Raw genomic sequence first — 23,935 nt, forward strand, 5'->3', positions numbered from 1 at the left:
CCCTTCAAGCTCTACAAACTCCTAGCAGCGACTCGGTGTCCTGCAGGTAAGGACTTCAAATAAGCAACGGGGCGCCACAGCTCAACAGAACCGCGAAAGCAGAAACCGCACGAACCAGAAGACTTCACACAACCGGCAGGACGAACTGCTAACTGAACTACAGCAACTTTCTCCCTTTCGAAGGACTGGTAATATACTGGGCTTACTTATTATACCAGACTAAGCAAGACTGTTTATTTGATTATGTGTGGTGTTACTAAGTTTGATATGTGCTGTGTTATTGTGGTTACAAGTAAAATGAAAGTTAAATGTTAGATACGCCCTTCACAGGATCTCTCTGACCCTTTCAGTCTCTGTTTTACATCCACACAGACAAGCATATCTCCTCAACTCATTAGCTCAGACCCCCGCTATATGTTGTTAAACCACTTTTGAAGAAAGGGGAGGGGTCTGCTATCTTAGGGGCCATCTTAAAGCCCACAGGAAGGTGTGACTTTCTTTGTTAACCACCATTTTGAGAGCCCCTAAATCCCGCCCCCCCACACACACACTCACATACACATCTTTGTTAGTTAGTACATTTTGTTAGTAATTTGTGTTTTTATACTTTATTATGTTCATAATAAATGCTTCCTTTTAAAAATGTTCCTTCATTGATGTTGTATAAGTGAATTTTGCCAACCTCTACACTGTCAAGAACTATTTAAACCTTCACTGTTCATTATATAATCTTTAATAGTAAATATTTAGATTTCTAATTGAACTAGATCTAAATGAGACTGATCTTAATCAATAAATTGGCTACCTTTACCCTTCTATGAAGGGTGGTGCCCCGAGAGAACTTTAAACAAACTAAAGTTATGATTTCATACTAATATTTTATATTTTATTTTGATAACCAAATTTATTAAATGCCCAAAGGCACACCATCTTATGGTATCACTCCTAACCATTATTGCACAACAAGTATTTATATATACATATATATATATTAGGGCTGGGCAAGTTAACTCGTTATAATCGAGTTAACTCATCACTTATTTAACGCAGACAATTATTTTATCGCGCATTAACGCAGGTTTGATTATTTATTGTATTATTGTTAAAGTCAGGCTTTTATTTTGTGAAAGTCTGTTGCTGACTGCTGCGGAACCGGAAAAGAAAATAATTGGCGGATAAACAACCATGTATAAGGGAACGGAGCTTTTACATGGCCATTTTCATTTTAAAGTTCTTCCAGACGGAGTCGACAGAACCAAAGTTATTTGTAGCCACTGCCAAGGTGAATTTTCTTATCACCGGAGTAATTCCAGTCTAAAATATCACCTGAATGCAAAACACACAGTTGATATCAGCAAATCATTCAACGAAACAGAGAGTGGAGCGAGGCTTCAGCAGACTACGTTAGATGCAGGGAGGAGTGTAGATAAACAAAGGCAAGAGAAGCTAACAGATGCCATAGCGACGTGGAGAGCGACAGACTGCAGGCCGACTCGTGTTGTGGAAGACGTCAGTCTGAGAAACATTTTGAGAATCGCAACACGAGTTTTATGAAAAGGAGAGGATTGCAAAAGCGACAACTTTACAACGTGCACCCGCTGTTGCGCTCACTGGGGACTACTGGACATCACTCGTAACCACAATCACCTCGGAGTCACAGTGCATTATATTGATGAGAAGTGGGCGCTGCATTCACATGCTCTGACTGTGATGAAAACAGAGGAGAGACATTATGCTGAAGCATGCGCGGGACACTTTACTGACGTTGCACAGCAGTGGAATGTGTTAAATAAAGTCACCACACTTAGCACAGATAGTGCACGAAATATGATCGCTGCTGTGAGACAACTGCCTGTTGATCATGTCCCGCACAGTCTCCAGTGTTCTGTCACAGTATCTCTGCAGAACAGTGCGTTTGACAATATCCTGGCCAAGTGCAGAAAGGTTGTGGGGCACTTAAAACACAGTCCAGCAAGTGCAGCAGAATTAGAGCAACAACAAGTTGAAAATGGACAGAAGAAGGAGTGGCTTATGCAAGACGTTCAAACCAGATGGAATTCTACTCTGGACATGATTAAAAGCATCCGCAGAAACGAACAGCCACTGAGGGACGTCCTCACCACAAACACCTAGATTGTCATGCCAACTACAGCTGAAATGGACAAACTGCAGAGGTTGGAAACGCTACTGGAGCCTTGCAGGTATGTTTTACATCATATTTCTCACTATCCTGTCTGAGTGCATGCAGCATGAATATGTAGAGGATCATTTTTCTGTATAATGTAAGTGAATGCAATTTTTTTTGACTGAAGTGGAGTTGATTTTCTGTTGCAGATATTTGACTGAACTTTTGGGATGAGAAAAGTATTTCTCATGCTCTGTGGCTCTGCCTGCTTTTTGCCATCTGTCCCGGGTGATGGAGAGCTCAGATGATGACCCTGCCTACGTGACCAAGTTCAAGTCTACATTCAGAAACGACATGGAGACACGCAAGGGAAATGCCAACATTGCATATCTGAAGATTGCTACTGCATTGGACCCTAGATTCAAGGACCTCAAGTGTATACCCAGAGCTGAGAGGAGTGAGGTGTGGGACTCAGTCACCAACTTAGTCAAGGAACAGAGGGTAATTGCAGAGAAACCTAGGGAAGAAAAAAACTCAGAGCCACCAAAGAAAAAGTTAACCCTATTGGCTGTTTCATCTGAGTCTGATTCTGAACAGGAAGAAGACTGGTTAGACTGGTTTAACCAGTGGAAACCCACAAACATAATAACAACAGCAGCGAAAACAATGTCCTCATGTCAGTAAAAGCTAATTTGCAGCAGACAATAAGAACGAGTGATTTATTGGTTGATAAGAATATAAGATATCAGCCGTTCAGTGACGTGTTGCATCAGAGTTTATTTGTTGATCCACACAGAAGAAAAACATTTATTTAAAAGAATAAGCAGAACATATTCATTCATGTTCTATATATTTGGCTGCATTTGTGTTTTATTTTCATTTATAGCTGTTTATGATAAAGTTTAAGGTTAAACGCCCCAATTACATTTCTTTTTCATCAGGGTTTGATGAGGTTATTGCAAAAGATAATTCATAGATAAATCAAAAGCTGCAGCGCCACCATGTGGCTGATGATGTAGAGCTGCAGGTGGGAGAAAAGTCTTCCCACTGAGACAAAGGTTTAAATGTACAACAGAAGAGTTTCCTGCCACAATAAAACACAAACCTTCTTGTCTTCACTTGAAAGCCGGAGTCATCGGTCAGAGCAGAGACGTCATGTGGAGGAAACATCCATCAGCTGCAGAGCTTCACTGGGCAAAGACCAGCTGACCACTGCAGACATGAGCAAGTGGCTGAGGAGACACTGGTGGGACCAGAAGGACACCAGCTCCCACTCAGACAGGAAGTCACACAGAGGACACGTAAGGTGAGCGATTTCAAAATAAAAGAGGACACATCGACAGAGTCCAGCTGGGATTTCAAAGTTTAATAAAGATAAAAGAAATAACATATTCAATTATGTGTTTGAATTATAATCGGTTACATTTCAAAACAAAAAGCTAAACTCTCTGCAGACGAGTGTTTTCATCAAACAGAGAATTACGAGCCATGGAAATAATCACACATAACCACAGACTGTATATGGAACATAATACACAGACAGACGAGGTCCTTTCTGACATCGTCCTCCATTGAGTCATTGGTGAATAATAACAAAGACATATTTATACGTACGAATGGAAAACATCACAGGTTGCATTCAAACTTTTGTTGCATGACTGCGGCAAAAATATACAGAATAAGATTTTTTTAGGGGCCAATGCAGATACCGATATCAAGGAGCAAAAAACATCACTTGTGTATAAAATTGGGAGTTAAGCTTAAGTAAAACAATATTTCATAAAGAAATAAAGATAAATTGAAAGAAAACACAAATAAAACAGAATATATAGAACTTGAATTAAGGCAAAACAAATTTCAATGTAAAATATGATCATAATATACATTGTTTATCCTGTAAAATAAACCTTTTCATATCGGAGCATATCTTAAAAGGCCCATATCAGCCAATTGAAATATTGAACGTAAACACAAAAGCAAATATCACAGCATTTTTTTTTCATTTATACTGAAATTCAACCCAGATCAAGTCGTTCTTTCCAATGAGCTGTTACAAAACTGGTGAGTCTAATATGTGAAGGTGTTTAAGGATGAATGTTGATTTTCATGCTCTTGTTTTCTGGAGGATGCACCGTTCATAGTCGTCCTGAAACAAAGTGACAATAACTGTAAATTTCTAAAGTACACACTTGATGCTTCAACACCACTACATGATCAAGGCCGTTCATAGTTTAACACAAAGGATTTGAAATGTGAGACACCAATTGAACTGCATACTTATCGTAGAATAACTATTTAATAATGATATGATGCAGTTTCAGTTGAGGTTTATTTCAAATGCTCATGAGCCAGGAGCTGAACAGCCAGTTGTTAATATTTGTACCTGAAGCTGAATGTGGATTTTCATTCACGTAGTCAGACGTCTCCTCTGGATCACCTCGGGCTCCTGTGAAGATCAGACAGAAAACGACTTGAGAAGGTGGAGAACCACTGTTTTATTCATTTAGTTGATCTCGTTGCCACTCTAATATCTCTATCACAACCAGCATCACCAGCTTCAGGTGCTCCACACGTGTTCCAATGCAAATGAACGTCCTTGTTGTTCAAACATTATATGGACGCAGCTAAACCGATCCCTGGTTCAGTTTGATCCGGGTCTGACTACATTCTGGTGCTTTGGTCTGGATCCGGGTCTGAGGAACCTTTCCACCTGGAACTCTGCTTCAGACTCAACTGAAAAGTCCAAATGTCTGTCTTTGGACCATGTGACTAAAATGAGATGTTGGAAAACCACACGTGTGTATTGATGTCATGACATCGTGTTGGACATTTCTGTCCTCATCTGCCGTCCACCTGAAATCAGAAGGTTTTTCATTTAGGACTTCTCTGCAGGAGGCACATTTTATACTGTACCTTCCTCCGTGTCTCCTCTGATTGGTTCATAGATGCAGTCGTCACCTACGAGTCAATAAAAAATCAAATCAACATGAAATGTAATTGGAATCTTTGTGACTAGGTTCTTCTGAAAAGCAACAAGTTAGATTTTGCTGTGAAGGCGTTCAGTAGGAGAAGGACGGCTGACCGTGGAGAAGAGACGAGTACACGTGCAGCTGGATTTCATCATGGTGGAGAGTTGGGTCTGAGCTCTGATTGGTTCTCAGAGACTGGCTGAGCCTGAAACAGTCAAACAATCACAAGTGAATGAAACAGGAAAAGTAAAGTATTGATGTTTTGTTGAAGATGAAACAAGAGAGAGTGGAACCAACCTGTCACAACCCAGATCTGTGAATAAAGACAATAATGATCACGTTACATGATAAATTTTTTAACCCCCGCTCCATGACTATCGTGACAATAGTTTGGAATAAGTTTGATTTGAAAGTGACAATAACTTTAAATTTCTAAAGTACACACTTGATACTTCAACCCTACAACAGGATCAAGGCCGTTCATAGTTTTACACAAAGGATTTGAAATTTGAGACACTAATTGAACTGCATACGTATCGTACAAGAACTATTTAATAATGATATGATGGAGTGTCAGTTGAGGTTTATTTCAAATGCTCATGAGCCAGTAGCTGAACAGACAGTTGTTAATATTTGTACCTGAAGCTGAATGTGGATTTTCATTCACGTAGTCAGACGTTTCCTCTGGATCACCTCGGGTTCCTGTGAAGATCAGACAGAAAACGACTTGAGAAGGTGGAGAACCACTGTTTTATTCATTTAGTTGATCTCGTTGCCACTCTAATATCTCTATCACAACCAGCATCACCAGCTTCAGGTGCTCCACACGTGTTCCAATGCAAATTAACGTCCTTGTTGTTCGAACATTATATGGACGCAGCTAAACCGATCCCTGGTTCAGTTTGATCCGGGTCTGACTACATTCTGGTGCTTTGGTCTGGATCCGGGTCTGAGGAACCTTTCCACCTGTAACTCTGCTTCAGACTCAGCTGAAAAGTCCAAATGTCTGTCTTTGGACCATGTGACTAAAATGAGATGTTGGAAAACCACGCGTGTGTATTGATGTCATGACATCGTGTTGGACATTTCTGTCCTCATCTGCCCGTCCACCTGAAATCAGAAGGTTTTTCATTTAGGACTTCTCTGCAGGAGGCACATTTTATACTGTACCTTCCTCCGTGTCTCCTCTGATTGATTCATAGATGCAGTCGTCACCTACGAGTCAATAAAAAATCAAATCAACATGAAATGTAATTGGAAACTTTGTGACTAGGTTCTTCTGAAAAGCAACAAGTTAGAAATAGCTGTGAAGGCATTCAGTAGGAGAAGGACGTCTGACCGTGGAGAAGAGACGAGTACACTGGCAGCTGGATTTCATCGTGGTGGAGAGTTGGGTCTGAGCTCTGATTGGTTCTCAGAGACTGGCTGAGCCTGAAACAGTCAAACAATCACAAGTGAATGAAACAGAAAAAGTAAAGTATTGATGTTTTGTTGAAGATGAAACAAGAGAGAGTGGAACCAACCTGTCACAACACAGATCTGTGGAAAAGACAATAATGATCACGTTACATGATTTTATTTTTCAACCTCTGCTCCATGACTATCCTGATTTAAATGAAATGAACCAGAGCAGCTCTCACTCTTTGAACTCCTGCACCAACACAACAGCAGCAGCGAGAGGAGGAGAATCAGTGTGAAGCCTCCAACCAGCCCAACGACCAGCGGCACAGGAGACGTAGAAGGAGGTGCTGCAAGAGTCACAGATCAGAGGAGGAGCAGTGAGGAGCAAAGAAAGATCCATGACGTGGACAAACATAGAACCAACACTTCAGCAGACATTATGATGTGAAAAAAAACAACATTGTGAATAAGTTTTGTAGTTGAAGACATGTTTTAATAGGTGCAATGTGGGACAGGGTTTTAGTGAAACCAAAGGCCTCCTCTTCGGCCTACATGTGGAGTCAAAAGCCTGAAACCGCATGTCCCTTTGTTCCGGAGAAAGCCAAGGAACTCAAGGCTCTTATATACTTCTACGAGTCCGTTTCTCGGAGAGGTCTCAGCGGGTGGCAAAGAGTCTTTTTGATTTTTACTTCTCCGACGACTATCCGTCTAAAAACAATTCCCCGCCAAACCCATAGGTGGCGCAATGGAAGACGAGCTCAGCGAAGCCTACCCCATTTGGGAAGAAGAAGTCCACGTGTCTCTGTTGACATGTTAGCTCCTCCCACACACTGAACCATGGCAACTAACAGAACTAAATAAAGTGACACCCAGCGGGTCAAGATGCTGATGTTATAGTTTCTTAGCGCAGCGGTTCTCTGGTCTTGTTTCCGAACTGTGTTGCTGATTCCACAGCTTGAATCTGCTTGAGGCTACATGTAGCTAGAAGCTACCCGGAGCTAGCTCCCCCCCAGCTTCCACACACAGTCAGCAGGGACTCCCGGCACTAACAACTACTATCCAGTGTTTGCTTCTAACCTGACGGTATTATAGAAACAGTGTCATGATAGAAGTGGAATTAAAGTCGTGACGGCGGGTTCTTGCACTGTTACCACCGCAGTTAGCATGGTGGCTAGCCTAGCCTGCTAGCGCCGTTTTGAAAGCTCGTTATAACCGTATGTGACCGTGCACACATGCCCTCAGTGCTCTAACGAGCCACCGTCAGCCGGACAACTCCGCTGGCTTAACACACACGTCACATTAATCGTAGAATCATAGTTGTGTTCGTGTTTGTTGCTACAAGTAAACAGGAAGTTTGAGGTCCGGAAATACGGAAATGACGTCATACGGAAATGATGTCGTTCGCGGACCAATCACAGCCAAGAGCGGTCCATCGGGTCTCCAACATGAAGACGGATAGTTAGAAAAATCAGACGTGTACGAAAAGCTGTCCGAAGCACTCGGAGAGGGCGTTTCACGACGGATAGGGCGGTCTTATCTGTCCGTAATAGAAAAAACGGAGAGGCATAAATTGGCCTTCAGTCTCACAGGATGCCTCAACTTCACACAGAGGTGTGAAAAGCCACCAGAGACACAAGGGTCAACTCCTATTGGTCCATCTGGGCCCAGGACCTGTGAGGTCCCGGGCCGATATAAGGCCAGTTCTCCCTCTCTTCTATCTCTTTCTACAATCCCTCCGAGGGCAGAAGGCTGTCCAGCCTCTCTTCCTGCATCGCCGAGGGGAGGAGCCTGGGTTCTCCAGCTCACATCTTCTCGTTCCATCCAACTCTTCAAGAGGAGCAAAAAGGTGCAGCTTCCAGCTCATCTCACCAAGGAACCCTCTGTTGGGGGGAGACACCAGGGTGCTCACTACCACACAATGGGTAATAAAACTTTGAGACCAAGCTGAAACCAGTTTGGCCAGTTTCACTCTGAAACCAGGCATTCCACAGCTATCCGGGTGGGGGAGCATCTCTGGTGTCTTCAAGAGAACCCCAACTGTGATCCTAAAACACCCACTGAGGTCGAATCCCCGCCCACTAAGGTTGTAACCCTTACATTTTATTGGCTGAGAGCCAACTGAAGCCCATGACCACTTCCTGAGGAGGCAGGAACTCCTCAGGTGGTATAAAACTGTTGAGCCCACAGAGCTCGCTGCCATTTTCCTGTACTGAAGTTGCAACCAGACTTCCCGTGGCCTGACCAGATGACCCAGTAACTAAAGGAGGCGATAACTACTTTTGTTTCAGCTTTTTACCCATGCACTGAAGACCTCTCCAGACCTCTCCAGGTCTATCCAGATGATTTAGTTGCTAAGGGGGCGATTCACGGACGTTTGTTTTAATTCATTTTATTTAATTTCCTCTATTTTACCTTCAGTCAGGTTTTATTTTGATAGAACTACTTTTTGTTATTTTAACTTGAAAAGATCAGCACAGGAAATTCGCTCGCGGGACGAGTGAGACACAGACTATTTCTTTTTCCACACGATCTACAACGGCTACAAGCAGCCGCACATCCCTGCAGAAGAAGACAAAGCTTCATCCCGTTCAAGGCAGCACGAGGAAATTCGCTCCCTTTCCGGTCCAGCAGCGAGCTCGGCCCTTTCGCGCAGTCGCGCACGCACACCGCGAGGGTTGTACAGTAAGAGGCTTATATTGTCTGGGCAGATACTAGTTTTAATACTAAGCATATTGTCTTTATTTGAGTGTATTTGTTTGTGGGACCTCCGTGTCTCCTATTTTTATGATAGCCGTGTTACAGTGTTTAAGCGCAGCGACGAAGCGTCTCCGGCCGCACTGTGACCGTCTGAACAACTTTACAGAGACTTTACCGGTCAAACTTCAGCACACAACGCCGCTTGGGTGCTGAGTGGTAAAGTAAATGTTAAACTTGTCTCTGACGGTGTTTTTGAGAGCGTGTTTTGCATGCTCCTTCCCTCTCTCTCTCTCTCTCTCTCATCCTAAACCTACCTACACACACGTTCCGATCTGTATTTATACAGTTCACGTCACATAGATACATTTATACTTAGAGAGACTGGACGCATCTGGAAGCCATGCGGCCCCAGGGCCAAAGCAGAGATAAAGAATTCTCTTTGTCTGAAAATTCCTTTGTGTAATTTGGCGACCGCCATTTTGGGCTCCGGCCACATGGTGTCATTAACATAGGCTCCATTTTGAATAACGCGAGTTAGACCACCATTTTGAGAGTTTATTATTGCCACGCCTCCTCTCTCTCTCTCCTCCCCGTTTGGCTCTAAATTCCAAAGCGGCACCTCCATTTTGTTTGTAGTCACCACCATTTTGAGAGTATTTAGGCCCTAATAATTCCTTGAATCATTATCGGCCGCCATCTTGGATGTGACAAGACCACGTCACCATGTGACTGCGTCATTGCTATACCCCTCTCTCTCTCTCTCTCTTTCACACACACACCCACCCACCCACCCACCCACACACACACACACACACACACACACGCAGAGAGACACATTGACACAGACACACACACACAGACAGGGATACATAAACTATAGGTTTTATATGTGTGTTCTGAATTGTGATAAGTGCTGCTGATGCTGTTATCTTTGAAATATTGGAGTTAGTTAAAATGAAGAATCATTGAACAACATTAACTTTATTTCCCCTTTTTAATAAATCCTTTTGTAATTAAAGTATCTGTATCTTGTGATTATTTGTGCATATGTATGTGAATACAGCTGGATTATGATAGCCTGGGCTTGAACTTAAAACCTTTCATTGTTTTTTATTTAATCATTAATATCAAATATTGAGATTATTAATTTAACTTTTATCAGATGAGACTGATATTTATAGTTTGACTCGTTGTTCCCTGTAACCAGGGTGGTGCCCCGCTACGATAAGTAATAATTACAGATTGTATCATTCTTAATTGATAATTTTATTGTTTTCATTAATTATTTATTACTATTCTTAATGGATAACCTTATCATTTCTAATTCATTTTTTTACTATTCTTAAGTGATAGCCTTATCATTTTTAATTATTTTTAATAAAATATTTTTTTATTATTTAAATAATCATATTTCATGATTATTAATAATTAGCCAACGTCAAGTCTACTCCTATTGCACAACACCTCCTTGCAACCCAAGTTCTACCAAACTCTGAGCAGCGACTCGATGTCCTCCAGGAAAACTTCAACCAGCGTCTGAGCTGCACAGCTCAACAGAACCTCGAAGGCAGAAACCACACAACCAGCCAGACGACTTCACAGAACTGAGAACTGCACAGAAATTTCCTTTTTCCCCTTTTCACGGACGGGTAACACAACTGGGCTTAATAATTATACTGCGCTAAGCAAGAGTGTTTATTTGTTTCTGTGTGGTGTTTATAAGTTTGATTTGTGTTGTGATACTTCTGTTATAAGTTATTCGACAGTAATGTTCGTTTGCTAGGCTCTTCACAGTCTTTCTTTGCATTTTAGTCGACACTATTTCTCTGATTTAGAACCAACTCAAGCACAAGCATAATCCTTCACCTAATTATCTCTGCCCCGCGCTACCTGTCCGAAAACTACTTCAAAAAGGCGGGGGGGGGGCGTTATCTTTAGGTTGGCCAACATTTTGGAAGCACACTGACTCACAGAGACTCAAACACTCGCATACACATCTTTGTTCAGTAAGTTATCGGTTAACGGTAGGTTGTTACCGTTAGTAATTTGTGTTTTTTATACTTTATTATCTTCATAATAAATGTTTTTCTTTCACAAATGTTCTTTCAGTAATGTTGCATCAGTGGATATTGCCATCCTCTACACTGTCAAGAACTCCATATCCTTCAACTTAGCTAACTATCTATATTGTAATTTTGATTATAGTTATTAATTTAATTGTTAATCGAAGTTGCAAATTTGTAGTCAGTACATTTATGAGACTTAATCGATAAATTGGCTATCTTTTCCCCTCCTTTGAACGGTGGTGCCCCGAGGTGACTTTAATCAATCCAAGTTATGATTTAATATTAATATTTTTAATATTAATACTTAATATTTTATTTTGATAACCAAATTTATTTAATGCAAGTGGACCTGGTGTTTAGAAGCCGTCTCGTGAAAATCCTTTTCTACCTCATATTGATCACACTCACATTTTACTGACATCCAACTCTCCTCTGAGAAGACTCCTGAATGTTCACACTTGTAGAAACCTTCATCTGACTTTGACACAGCTGAGATTTCCAGTTTCCCTCTGACATCACTTTGGAGGAGTTCATCATTTTTGTAGAAAGAGAAGTTGGAATCGAGTTTTCCCACGGTACCTGGAAACCATGGAAAACATGGAATTTATTTTTTCATTTTCCAGGTTTGGAAAAGTCATGGAAACTGAGCAAAAGTGAACACTTACATGGAAATTGAAACAGTTGTCCTGGAAAATTTTATTGGATGATGTGTAAAATAGTAATAAAATGAAACTATTGAGCACATAATTAAGATGAGTTTATAAAAACCCTTTACATGTGAACAGCTTTACTGTAGATAGAAATGGATGATCCCATATTGTAGAGCATGCTATTGGCATCCTATCTGGTATATTGGATGTTGGAATTTGATGCAGGCAACCTGGTGATAGGGACTTTAAAAGTATAGTTTCGGATTGTTGGACTTCGGGAATAATAGCCGAGAAACGTTACCTCGCGATCTCAATAGAAGGGTCAAATACATGCATTTCCCAGCCAACACGGGAGCCTTGACATCTACAGTGAAACTTCTTATGCAAGTTTATCCTCAAATGTAATTAGCTGTTTTTAACTGTGTAGTAAACCTGGGTTTATCAACGTTAGTTAGTAAGCAGTGCAATCTTGCTAACTAGCTAGCTGCAACTTGCTAGCTAGCAGCTTACACTAGAATTATTGAGGTAATTTTTACCTTGCTTTTAAAATACTAGAACTATGTTTGATCACCATATGTATTTCACTCATTGACTTTTCCTAAAACCGTGTTATTCACCACATTTAGGGGAGTTTGTTTTGAATTTGGATTCATTACTGATGGTTAGCAAGCACATGCAGTGCAATCTTGCTTACCAACATTCAGCTTGCTAACTAACTAGCTAGTGTTGGCTAGCTTGCATTGCTAGCTAACTACCAATACATTTTCACATTAGGCTGTGACATTACTTAAATACTAGTTGACATGACCAGTCTAGTCTTGATCAAAACCTCGATTCTGTAACATTCATTGTTATATCTACTTTTAGCTATTTTGTGATTTTTCGTTTTCTTCTTTAAAAAAATGATACAAAAAAGACATAGGAGAGGAGTGGAAGAGAGAACATATATAAATCCCAGTGCTCATGTGTCTCAAAGTTCCAGTTCAATAAATTGTTGCTCATCTACAGCTTGTTGCATTATTTCATGTATTGATATTATCAACAAGACATAATCTCTGAGCATTTACAATGTAAACTTGACTGGCACATCTTTTAAATCAAGTAGCCTAAGTAGTCAGATGCCTAGGGGGTTGTGTGTGTGAGGGGAGGGGGGCACGGATGGGGGCGGAAAGCTTCAGGGGCCTATAGATCATCACTTAATATGGTACCTGGAAAATTAGAAGGTAGCATGGAATTTTTTTTCAAGGAAAGCCAGGGAACCCTGCATGAGCAGTTGAGAGTAACGGACTGTCCCTCAGTCACAGGATGGGCAGGGCTCTCCAGGAAAACTCGATCTGAATTTGTAAACAGATAAAAAACCATCAACAATGTGAACAACGTGATAATTCAGCTCGTATATAAACAGCTTGAGTCTAAACATTAGATGTTAAAGTGGAGCCAAAGTCATTCAATGCACTTTTTGTCAAATTCTGCTCCTCACGTCCATGAGCTGTACGTTGTGTGTGCGCTGGAAAAACATCTGGTTTCAATACACAGCTCTGGCTTCAAGAGCAGGACATCTGAGCTCAAGCAGGGGAGAGTTGAGTGTGAGCGCAGGGTTTAGAGTGAGAGCATCACAAAATCTGAATGTGACATCAATAAGTCCTGCTCTCCAAACAAAATAGTTTTAAATAAGTTTGATTTAAATGAATTGAACCAGAGCAGCTCTCACTCTTTGAACTCCTGCACCAACACAACAGCAGCAGCGAGAGGAGGAGAATCAGTGTGAAGCCTCCAACCAGCCCAACGACCAGCGGCACAGGAGACGTAGAGGGAGGTGCTGCAGGAGTCACTGATCAGAGGAGGAGCAGTGAGGAGCAGAGAAAGATCCATGACGTGGACAAACATAGAACCAACACTTCAGCAGACATTTTGATGTGAAAAAACATAACTGTATGAATAAGTTTTTTAGTTGAAGAAATATTTTAATATGTGCAAAAAACGTTTGTAGCTGTAGAAATACTTTGTATATGTGTACAAATAAGTGAAAATGTTTTATAAGTGTATTGAGCAAGTGGAGCTGGTGTTTAGAAACCGTCTCAGTGAAAATACTGAGTAGAAAAGATTTGAATCTACTTCTCAACCTGGAGACTCCTTTTCTACCTCATATTGATCACACTCACATTTTACTGACATCCAACTCTCTGGTGAGAAGAATCCTGAATGTTCACACTTGTAGAAACCTTCATCTGACTTTGACACAGCTGAGATTTCCAGTTTCCCTCTGACATCACTTTGGAGGAGTTCCCCATTTTTGTAGAAAGAGAAGTTGGAATCGAGGATTATGGAGAACCCTAACCCGAAACATAAGCAGTTGAGAGTAACGGACTGTCCCCCAGTCACAGGATGGGCAGGGCTCTCCAGGATAACACGATCTGAATCTGTAAACAGTTAAAAAACCATCAACAATGTGAACAACCTGATAATTCAGCTCGTATATCAACAGCATAAGTCTAAATATTAGATGTTAAAGTGGAGACAAAGTCATTCAATGCACTTTTTGTCACATTCTGCTCCTCACGTCAATGAGCTGTACGTTGTGTGTGCGCTGGAAAAACATCTGGTTTCAATACACAGCCCTGGCTTCAAGAGCAGGACATCTGAGCTCAAGCAGGGGAGAGTTGAGTGTGAGCGCAGGGTTTAGAGTGAGAGCATCACTAAATCTGAATGTGACATCAATAAGTCCTGCTCTCCAACCAAAAGAGCTCCCTCTTGAGTAGAGAGAGGGAAACAGCCTCCGGGTGGCGCTGTGGGCTGTGGCGTCCACACAGTCACGTGATGTCTGCTTGTTTAACGCAGACGGACACACTCTCACAGCTGATTCTGGGCGTTGAACGTGTGGTTTGTGTAAATAAGATCATGTTTGATGTGATGCACCTTGGTACATGTGGGGGGTGCAGCTCCCGCAGGAGCAGTGAAGGGAGGCAGTGCTCCCCACTTTCAGTTACTCTACCTTTAAATCACATTATGGGATGTTGGAAACATGCACAGTGTGAATAGATTCAATGAAAAACTACAACCTGTAGTGATGTTGACTGCGTTGCTGATCTCTGATCCAGATTCACACCAGTAAACTCCAGAAGAAAGATAATTCTTGTTCCATGTGTAGCTTCTCTCCTGAGACTCGTACTCTGACACTTGTACACCGTATTCAGTAAACATCCACAATCTCAGTTTATCAGAGTTTCCCTCGCAGGTCAGACGGATCTTGTCACCAAAGAAGTGCTGCACTGAGTCCGGACTCACTGTGAGAGACACTGACGAATAGGAATCTGAAAAACGTGACATGAAGTGTGAAACAGAAACTAATGGTTTAAATTAGTTGAGCATTAAAGACGTGAAGCCATCAGCAGAGACTCCATCTCAGTCACATCTGGTTTTGGGGAATAAGGTCATAATATTACCAGAATACATTTCTAATGTTTCCAGATTAAAGAGTCAATTTAGACTTTGCATCATTTTACAGAGGAAACGTCAGAAGAACGACATCGTTTGTTGACATCACAGTGACATCACAGTGACATCACAGTGACATCATGATGATGTCAGTCCTAGCATATGATCATAAATAATATCAACTTAAGGTCAGTCCTATAGGATGCACACAAAAAAATAACTTCATGTGACAATAGATTTTGGGAATGATTCTCTGATCAATATAAGCTTCAGATTGTCTCTCTAACCCTGTATCTGTCTTGACCTTTGACCTATGACCTCTAAAAGTGAATCAGCTGGAGGAACCAGCCAAAGTAAAGTTGCCCAAGTAACTGACCGACTGAAGGGACAACATCTGCTTCAAGAGAAAGAAACAAACTCACCTACAGGCCACACCCACTTTGTCTCACTGTACTCAGTGTAAAACACGGGGTCTCCTCTTCCAGCTCGACATGCATAACCTGCTGACTCCGTCAGGCCTTGGATGACGAAGGAGTTTTGTTCAGTTCCTCCGTCGCTTCCTGGGAGCAGCTCATAACTGAACTCAGGAGTGTGCAATCTCCACCTGATTAATCCAGGTAACATTCCCTTTATTTCGTAAAAAACTGTATCTCGACGTCTGCGGACTGGATGCAAACTAATGGGGTCAGCTCTGTACCAGTAGAACCTCCACCCTGCAGTGGGATGTGGACCCCCCCCACAGTTGAGAGTCCCGGAGGCTCCAGGAGTCAGCCATGACGGAGACACAGTGACGACAGGTGGTGGTGCAGCCGCTGAAACGGAACATCGTCAAAAACACGTCTTCATGTTTGTTTCATTTTGGAACCAATGCAGTTTCTGGATGCTTCACATTCAGCCGTCGACATGACTGCCCCCAAAAGTGAAGCCAAACTATAACACCGCCCCCTGGTGGCTGCCTGCAGTATATGTCGACCATGGCTTCTTTCATTTCAGTTTGTTCACATGTTCATGTTTCTCATCAGTTTGGTTTTAATTATTATTAATTTATTTGATGCTATAAAAACAGTGAAACGTCCTGATTGACAGCTCACTCTGACTGGTGATTGGTCGAGCACATGTATGGGCGGGACCTCGATGCCCCAGCTCCACACCTCCATCATGATTTCACAGACTCTGGCTCTAAATTACCTGAAAAGTGAAAGATGGCTGGTATCCGTGATATTTTGGCTTCTCTTTTGTACATGTGCATTGAACACACATAAACTTTGTTATATTTAAACTTTAACACCTATATTTTAATAGTAAATATGACTTGACTCACCGTGAGACAACGTGAGGGGAGCACTCCATCCTGTGGAGTTCTGCCGTGCACCTTTCAGTCGGCCCTGACACCAGTAGCTGCCGCTCAGATCTGACCCCAGACTGATCCTGAACTCCTTTGTGTTGGGAGGTGCATGTGAGCTGGTTGCTGTCCATTCATACTCCCACTCAGAGTCTCCTCCCTGGATCTCACACCTCAGGGTGACGGCTTCTCCTCTGTATGTGTTCGGCCAGTTGGGTTGAAGAGTCGCAGCAGCTCTGTTGTGGACTGTTCATATTCACCAGTAAAGACAGAATAACAGCTTGTATCAGCATCAACCTTTACGTCATCTCAACAAACAGTCATGAACGCAGAATGGATTCTCTCCTCACTCACCGATTCCATGAATCCTGACTGAGTTACTGTACTGGGTGTAGTGAACTGGATCTCCTCTTCCTCCTCTGCACCAGTACAGTCCTTCACGTGAGGCACTAGCACTTTGTCCATGTGACTTGAAATCCTCATCCGTCAGGGGCTTCGAGGTTTTCTTACCTCTGTACCAATAATACTTCCATCCAGGTGATGCTGGGCCCACGGAGCAGGTCAGGAGCACACTGCCCCCTACTGGAAAGGCTCTGTGGTCAGCACTCAGGTTCGCCGCTGGTCTTTCTGTTAATGTTAAAAACACTTTGGCATTTAGTCCATTTCATGTGAGTTGAATGAAATGAGTAGAACATGTATCTCCTTCAGTCTTCTGCAGTCGTACAAACTAAAACAGCAGTAAAAGCAGAAGTACACAATGGTTTGGCCCAGATTATACCACCTGTTTGCCACATCAGAGCCACAAGTTAGCCACAGCCGTACCGTACATTAACCAAAGCTGCCAGACGTGGCCCAGATTCCTTTGAATCATTTTTCATATTCACCACATGGACCACTTTAGGTTCACATCCAGGTCACACGTTGCCTAGAGCACCGCATGTTCACCATAAAGACCCAGGTGTGTTTTGGGAGCGTTGGGCCACATTAGCTCTTTAACAAGTGGACGAGTTTCGGCTCGGATCCATTCTGTCCACAGGAAAGCTAGAGGAGCCGCATCACTGCCTGAAGTGGCCCACATCCATCTGGTCTAAAGGTGCTGAGCATCCACCGTATATAAAGATGGACGACATCACAGCTCCACAACAGTGAGTTCGCCCCCTGGTGGCTGGCTGCAGTACAGGTCAGATTATCTCAGGAGGAAAGGACGTTCTTGTACCTCTGATGTATGTTCAAGTTTTGAGTTGAACTGAATTAGTTTTTTGACGTTATAAATAAAAACCGGATGAAACATCGTGACTGACAGCTGAGGCTGACTCACGATTGGTCGAGTATCGGCAGGACCTTGGTCCCAGATCGTTTGTGTCCAGGATGTTTTGGCTTGGATTCTGAACAGCACTTGTTTCCTCCCAGATGAGAATAACATCTAAACATCGGTGAACTTCATCTTACTCGTCAATAGGCTGATCGCAACAACGAGATAAATATCAGTAAGATGTTCAGCTTTTGAATCGGTGCATCCCTCATTACTGTTTTGTTGTATTCTATTTCCTATCAGCGCATATGAACATAAACTGAACGAGACATTTGCCAGGTTCTCAAAACTCGGTCTTTCTCACCAGAAACTGTTAATGTGACGTCATCGCTCCACTCGGTCGTGGAATTCAAGTTCTTCTTGTCTTTAGCCAAACACCTGTAGCTTCCACTGTCGGACGAGGACGCATTGACAATCCTGAATTCATTGTGTGTTGGAACCCTAGTTGAGTTGGGTTTGGTCCATTCATACTCCCCCTCAGTCAGGACATCTGCAGGGACCTCACACCGGACAGTGATCGTCTCACCGCTGAAGACCAGAGACCAGTCAGGCTGCAGGGCCACAGACGCCTTGTGGGAAACTGATCACAAATAGAAACAGAGAACAGAAGAAAGTAGAATGGCTCAGTACAGCTCCTCCCTCCACCAAACTGTACAGATACCAGTCCTCTCATCTTTTCATCAGGGAAAGAATCAAAAAAGAATCACACAATCTTAAAGCAAAACACTGTGAAACTTTTTAACCTTAAAACAGCAGCTTCCAAGTTAATGTGATGATTCTCTGACTTAATAAGGAGAAAGTTTCCTCCTTCTCTCCCTGAGCGTCTGTTCTCTGTGACTCTGGTGAGTGGGTTCCATCTCCTGAGAGAAGAACTGACTGAGAGTCACAACCTGTCACAACCAGCTGCAGCTGAAGAGTGAAGCTGAACTGAGATCAGTTAGAAACACTCTGAAGTTATTAAAAAATATCACGTGTGGCTGCAGAGGGCGCTGTTGCTCAGTCAAAGTTACATTGTGTTAAAGAAAGTCTGGATGTTTGGATTCCATCTAAATTTCATCGGTTCTGTCACAAGTTTTGTGGAAATCCATTCGGTAGTTTTTGCGTAATCGTGCTGACAAACAAATAAAGAAAGAAACGTCCAGGGACAGAATATAACCTCCACAGCGGAGGTGACTAGTCTTTGGATTTCTAAACGGACTCTTACCTCTGTTCTCTATTGTGACTCGGTTGCTGTCCTCTGTGAGGAAGGTTGTGTCTCCTCTCCGTCCTCTGCAGCTGTAGATGCCTTCCTCTGAGATGCTGATTCCATCATCTGTTTCATTATATCTTAGGATCTGAGCTGAAGAGGAGGCTGAGGTTCTTCTGAACCAGTCGTATCTCCACTCAGACGCGTTCTCCACAGAGCAGCTCAGTGCTACGCTTCCCTTTCCTGTGATGGTTGTGCTATCGGCAGTCAGCCTGGGCCTGGGTTTATCGGCTTTCAAAGTGCGTGAGAGAAAATGAAAGACAAATTAAATGGAGAAAAAGATTAAAGCGTATGAAGCAGAGTTTCACTCCGTAGAGGACAAAGTTCTGATCGTGGAATATATAAGAGAAAAAAGGTCTAATGATGAATCTCAACATGTAAAAGGTTCATTGATCCCCACATAGCTCAAGGCTTCTGAACCAGATGTGTCCCACACTGTCACACTGGCATCCAGCCCACACACCTCATGGAGTGATGGCACTGGGGCAGTCCACTGCTGTTTGCCAGAGCCGGGCCACAGATGAGCCGGAGCAATACCGTGTGTCAACCACAAGGGTTAGGGTTAGGCCCCCATGTGTTATGTGCTGTTTGAGCCATGTTCACCATTCATGGACCACTTGAGGTCCACATCCAGATCACACTTTGCCTAGAGTACCTGATGTGAGCCAGAAAGACCCAGGTTGGTTTTAAGGTATTTGGGCCACATTAGCTGGTTTACATGTGGACCAGTTCAGGTTCACACCCAGATGCTTTCTGGGGATTGGGCGGAAATTGGTTCAGTAGCTTTTACGTAATCCTGCCAAGAACAACCAATATTAAGAGGTGAATACGTCACGTCCTCGTGGAGGTTTTGAAAGACGATTGGACGTACGTGTTACTCTCAGCTGGAAGGCCTCACTCCACTCTGTTGAGGAATACCAGTCCGCTCTGGCCTTACACCAGTACTCTCCACTGTGGAAAACAGAGGCAGTGCCCAGCCTGTATTCACTGTGTGTGGGAGCTGTGTCTGGACCAGTGACTGGTTGGTGGGAGCTTGTTGTCCTCCATTCATATTCCCACTGGGTGTCTCCTCCTCCCTGGATCTCACACCTGACAGAGATCGTCTCACCGCTGAATATCTGAGTCCAGTTGTGTTGCAGCACGACAAAGCTTCTGTTGGACACTGAACATTCAAACACAAATATCAAACCAACAGAGAGAACTGGTTAATATTGCTGCTGACTGGTTCTGTTTTCATCGTAGCCAGTCATGAAAGCGTGCTACTCACAGGTTCTGTCGGTGTGATGCACGTGACTCTTCTCTGAGCAGAAACCTGAGTGAGTCCTTCTTCCCCTGCACCAGTAGCTGCCTCCCTGTGAGATGCTCAGAGAGTTTTGCACAGGATTTGTTGCGATGGCGGTTTCCTCAGCGTCTGGGGAACGTGTGAACCAGTCGTAGCTCCAACCCGCAGACTCCTCCACAGAACAGGTCAGAGTCAGAGAGCCGCCCACTGGGATGGACGTCCTGGATGCTCTCACTGTGGCTCTGGGTCTGTGTGCTGCTCGGGAAAGAATATTCACATGTTTAATTAGGATCCTTCCTTATTACTTTATGAAACTCAGTTCATGTAGTGAAGCATCTATTAAATTAGCAAAAAATTCATTCATTCATTATTAATCTTTACATCTGTAGTAGTATAAATGTATTAAAGAAAATTTAAAAAATACATATTTTCAATGTTGATTAGGAATCAATTCATCATTATTTTATAATTCTGTATATGTAGTTATATAGTATACATGGATAAAATAATACTTCCATTAAGAATAAATTCATGATCAAATTAAATAATTCAGTATATGTAGTATAAATCCATGAAAATAGCAAAAATCTATATTTTCAAAGTAAATTAGAGATCAACTCATTATTTTATTTTTGATATTCAGTATATATCCATTACAATAACAACTAATAATATCTATATAATTAATAAGAAATCAATCACGATTATTTTATCATTTGGTACATGTAGTATAAATGTATATTTTCATCATATATAATTGAGTAAACACAGTCTGCATCAGTTGTTCTCTGCTCCTCCAATGTTTTTATAATGTCTGTGTCAAACAAGAAGCTGAAGTGAAGTGAGTGAATGATGTGATTGACTTTCTGTCCGTGTGAAAGGTCGACGTCAGGAACTGAGATCAGGTGTTTCAGCTTTGACTGTGGAGACTGAACGACGCATTCAGAAGAAGAAACGTGGATTTGTCCGGCTGTCGACACCATGTGGAAAATAAGCTTCATGTTTCTACTGTCCCAGCTTTTGTGAAGGTCTTTACTTGTGTTTCTCTTTGTCCTGTGTCTCCACATGTCTGTGGGTGAAGCTCCCAGCGGGGACAAGGACTCTGGAGATCTCACCTGACACAGAGAGAGTGGCCCTGTTGCTCCGTCTGTTCTCTTCTGAGCTGTTGTGGTGAGCGATGCACTGATAATCCCCGTTCCTGTCGGGCGTTAGCTCTGGAATCCTGAGCACGTTAGTGGAAGTGATGGGAACCAGTGGTTTGTTGTTCCACTTGAATTCATAAAACCACTCACTGACATTTGCTTCTCTCATGTGACACGTGAGATTAACGTGCTCCCCAGAATATAGAGTGGTTGAGTTGGGTTCAAAGGTCAGCTCAGCATCTACCCCCCCGCACAAACAGAACATAGTTAGAGGAAATAGCAACCACAGTTTTGTTCTATAAGTTTGCATTTCATTCATATACTCACTAATCTTAGTAACAACATACACGAAGAAAAATGGGATGAAATATGCTTATTAATAAAGATAGAGATCAATAAAGAAAAGAGCTGACTCACATTCAGTGTGTCCACAGGAGAGGAGTGTATTCAGCACTGAAAGAAACATTGGTATCTCATCAGACATTAATAAACCTGGTAAATAATCAAACACAGTACAGACTCTAGTAATAAGTCTGTTACTAAGTACTGTTATATTGTAAAAGCAAGTAAGAGCAGTAGTATTAAAACTACCCATCAAAAAAATTGTACAATAGTATGAAATGTCTTGAGAATCAATAACTCAATGAATAAAAGAAGTTAAAATATCAGTGATCTACTGTGTTTGATCCATTTATTTGAATTCATGTGGATCAGATGATTGTTTCTCTGATAATCATCGGGACAATATTCACAGCCTGTAACTTTAAAGTCTATAATTCCCATGAGGACATCACAATGTTTGATTTGTTTCTAAATCAACTTTTCTTATATCAAATTATCTTTTGGCAAATAAATCAATGAATCAGGGATAAAATTGGTCTTTTTTAGCTTCCAGCTCACCTTCTCAAGGAAACCTCCTCGCCCTTCAAGCTTCTACCAACTCCTAGCAGCGACTCGGTGTCCTGCAGGTACGGACTTCAAACAAGCAACGGAGCCACAGCCAGTGGTGGAATGTAACACAGTATTTTTACTTTGTTACTGTTCTGTTTACGTATCTGTGCTTTACTTAAGTAAAAATAATAGTGGATACTTTTTACTTTTACTCCGCTACATTTCTACAATATGTGTCGTTACTCTTTACATTACGCTCCGTCACTGACCGCCAGCGCTCCACACGCAGTCACACGCAGTCACACGCAGTCACACGCAGTCACACGCAGTCACACGCAGTCACACGCAGTCACACGCAGTCACACGCAGTCACACGCAGCCACACACAGTCACACACAGCCACACACAGCCACACACACGCCAACAAACATTTCCACTCTTCCTGTTAAAGTTCGTAGTTGATCACTATCTAACCATCAGCTACTCTGTTTAGCGCTGGGCCGACGGAGGGTGCACACTCATCAGCTCTGCATCTGGGTGACACACACACACACACACATACGCATCTGGGTGACACACACACATATGCACACACACACACAGTCACACACAGTGGCCGGTAAGCAGCCGTCCGGACCACTCCTTGAAGAAGGAGGAGGAGACGTTTCTTTAGTTTTAACGCCGCCACTTTATTTATTGACTGTCCAACACTCTCATCACCTCTAGGTGCTCGTTCACTTCTCGTACGTATTCACCAGAGGTGTAAAGTAACAAATTACATTTACTCACGTTACTGTAATCGAGTATTTTTTTGTGTACTTTGTAATTTTTTGAGTAGTTTTTGAAATGGGTAATTTTACTTTTACTTAAGTAGATTTTGACTGAGGTATTGTACTTCGCTACATTGGAAATTACATCCGTTACTGAGTAAAAAAAAAACATGGTTCAAGGTGCAAGGCAGTTCTCACTGCAGTGGTAGACAGTGTTGTGGACGAGGCAAACCTGCCAGTAGCGATCTTTTCCGTATTTTTCAGGAAGTGCCTTTTCAAAATAAAAGAAACCATTTCAAAATAAATGTATCAAAACTTTGATTTGTTGTGCCTTTTGTTTGCAGAGTATGAATAAATAAACATGCAAAATTAGCAATAATAAAACAAAATACAAAAAACATTTATTTTAGTAATTGATCGATATGAAGTACAGTTTAAGGGAAGGGGTAGTGATGGATAAAGTTTTCTTTAAAAAACAAGTTAAGTCTTTCATTCTCACTTTCCACCTTAAAACTATGAAATGATCTGAACTTGACATGTCTTCCCAAAAGTTCTTAAATGTTGTGTTGACATGTTAAATGTTTAATGTTTGACATGTTTAATGTCA

At 42.1% G+C, this 23,935-nt stretch overlaps 1 protein-coding gene across 1 annotated transcript; it reads right to left on the reverse strand.

Annotated features, from left to right (window-relative positions):
- Positions 1-8,209: 8,209 nt before the first annotated feature.
- Positions 8,210-22,133, reverse strand: LOC133020365 (carcinoembryonic antigen-related cell adhesion molecule 5-like). The gene is made up of 11 exons (XM_061086890.1): positions 22,085-22,133; positions 21,641-21,907; positions 20,550-20,780; positions 20,115-20,444; positions 19,202-19,474; positions 18,302-18,577; positions 17,040-17,312; positions 16,665-16,931; positions 15,766-16,155; positions 15,078-15,219; positions 8,210-8,375 (listed from the first exon to the last, which is right to left on the reverse strand). Exons 1-11 carry the CDS (start codon positions 22,131-22,133, stop codon positions 8,210-8,212), a joined length of 2,664 nt encoding a protein of 887 aa, XP_060942873.1.
- Positions 22,134-23,935: the final 1,802 nt, after the last annotated feature.

This window comes from Limanda limanda, chromosome 15 (assembly GCF_963576545.1).
Source record: "Limanda limanda chromosome 15, fLimLim1.1, whole genome shotgun sequence".
NCBI classification, from domain to species: Eukaryota; Metazoa; Chordata; class Actinopteri; order Pleuronectiformes; family Pleuronectidae; genus Limanda; species Limanda limanda.

What these genes read in the sequence shown, in the direction of transcription:
- LOC133020365 (XM_061086890.1), bottom strand. Translation starts at nt 22,133, where the DNA reads ATGTTTCTTTCAGTGCTGAATACACTCCTCTCCTGTGGACACACTGAA. An exon ending in GGCCACTCTCTCTGTGTCAG is followed by an intron (nt 20,781 to 21,640) that starts GTGAGATCTCCA and finishes TTTCCCGAGCAG; the next exon opens with CACACAGACCCAGAGCCACA. An exon ending in AAAGTGGGTGTGGCCTGTAG is followed by an intron (nt 15,220 to 15,765) that starts GTGAGTTTGTTT and finishes CACGTTTTTCAG; the next exon opens with ATTCCTATTCGTCAGTGTCT.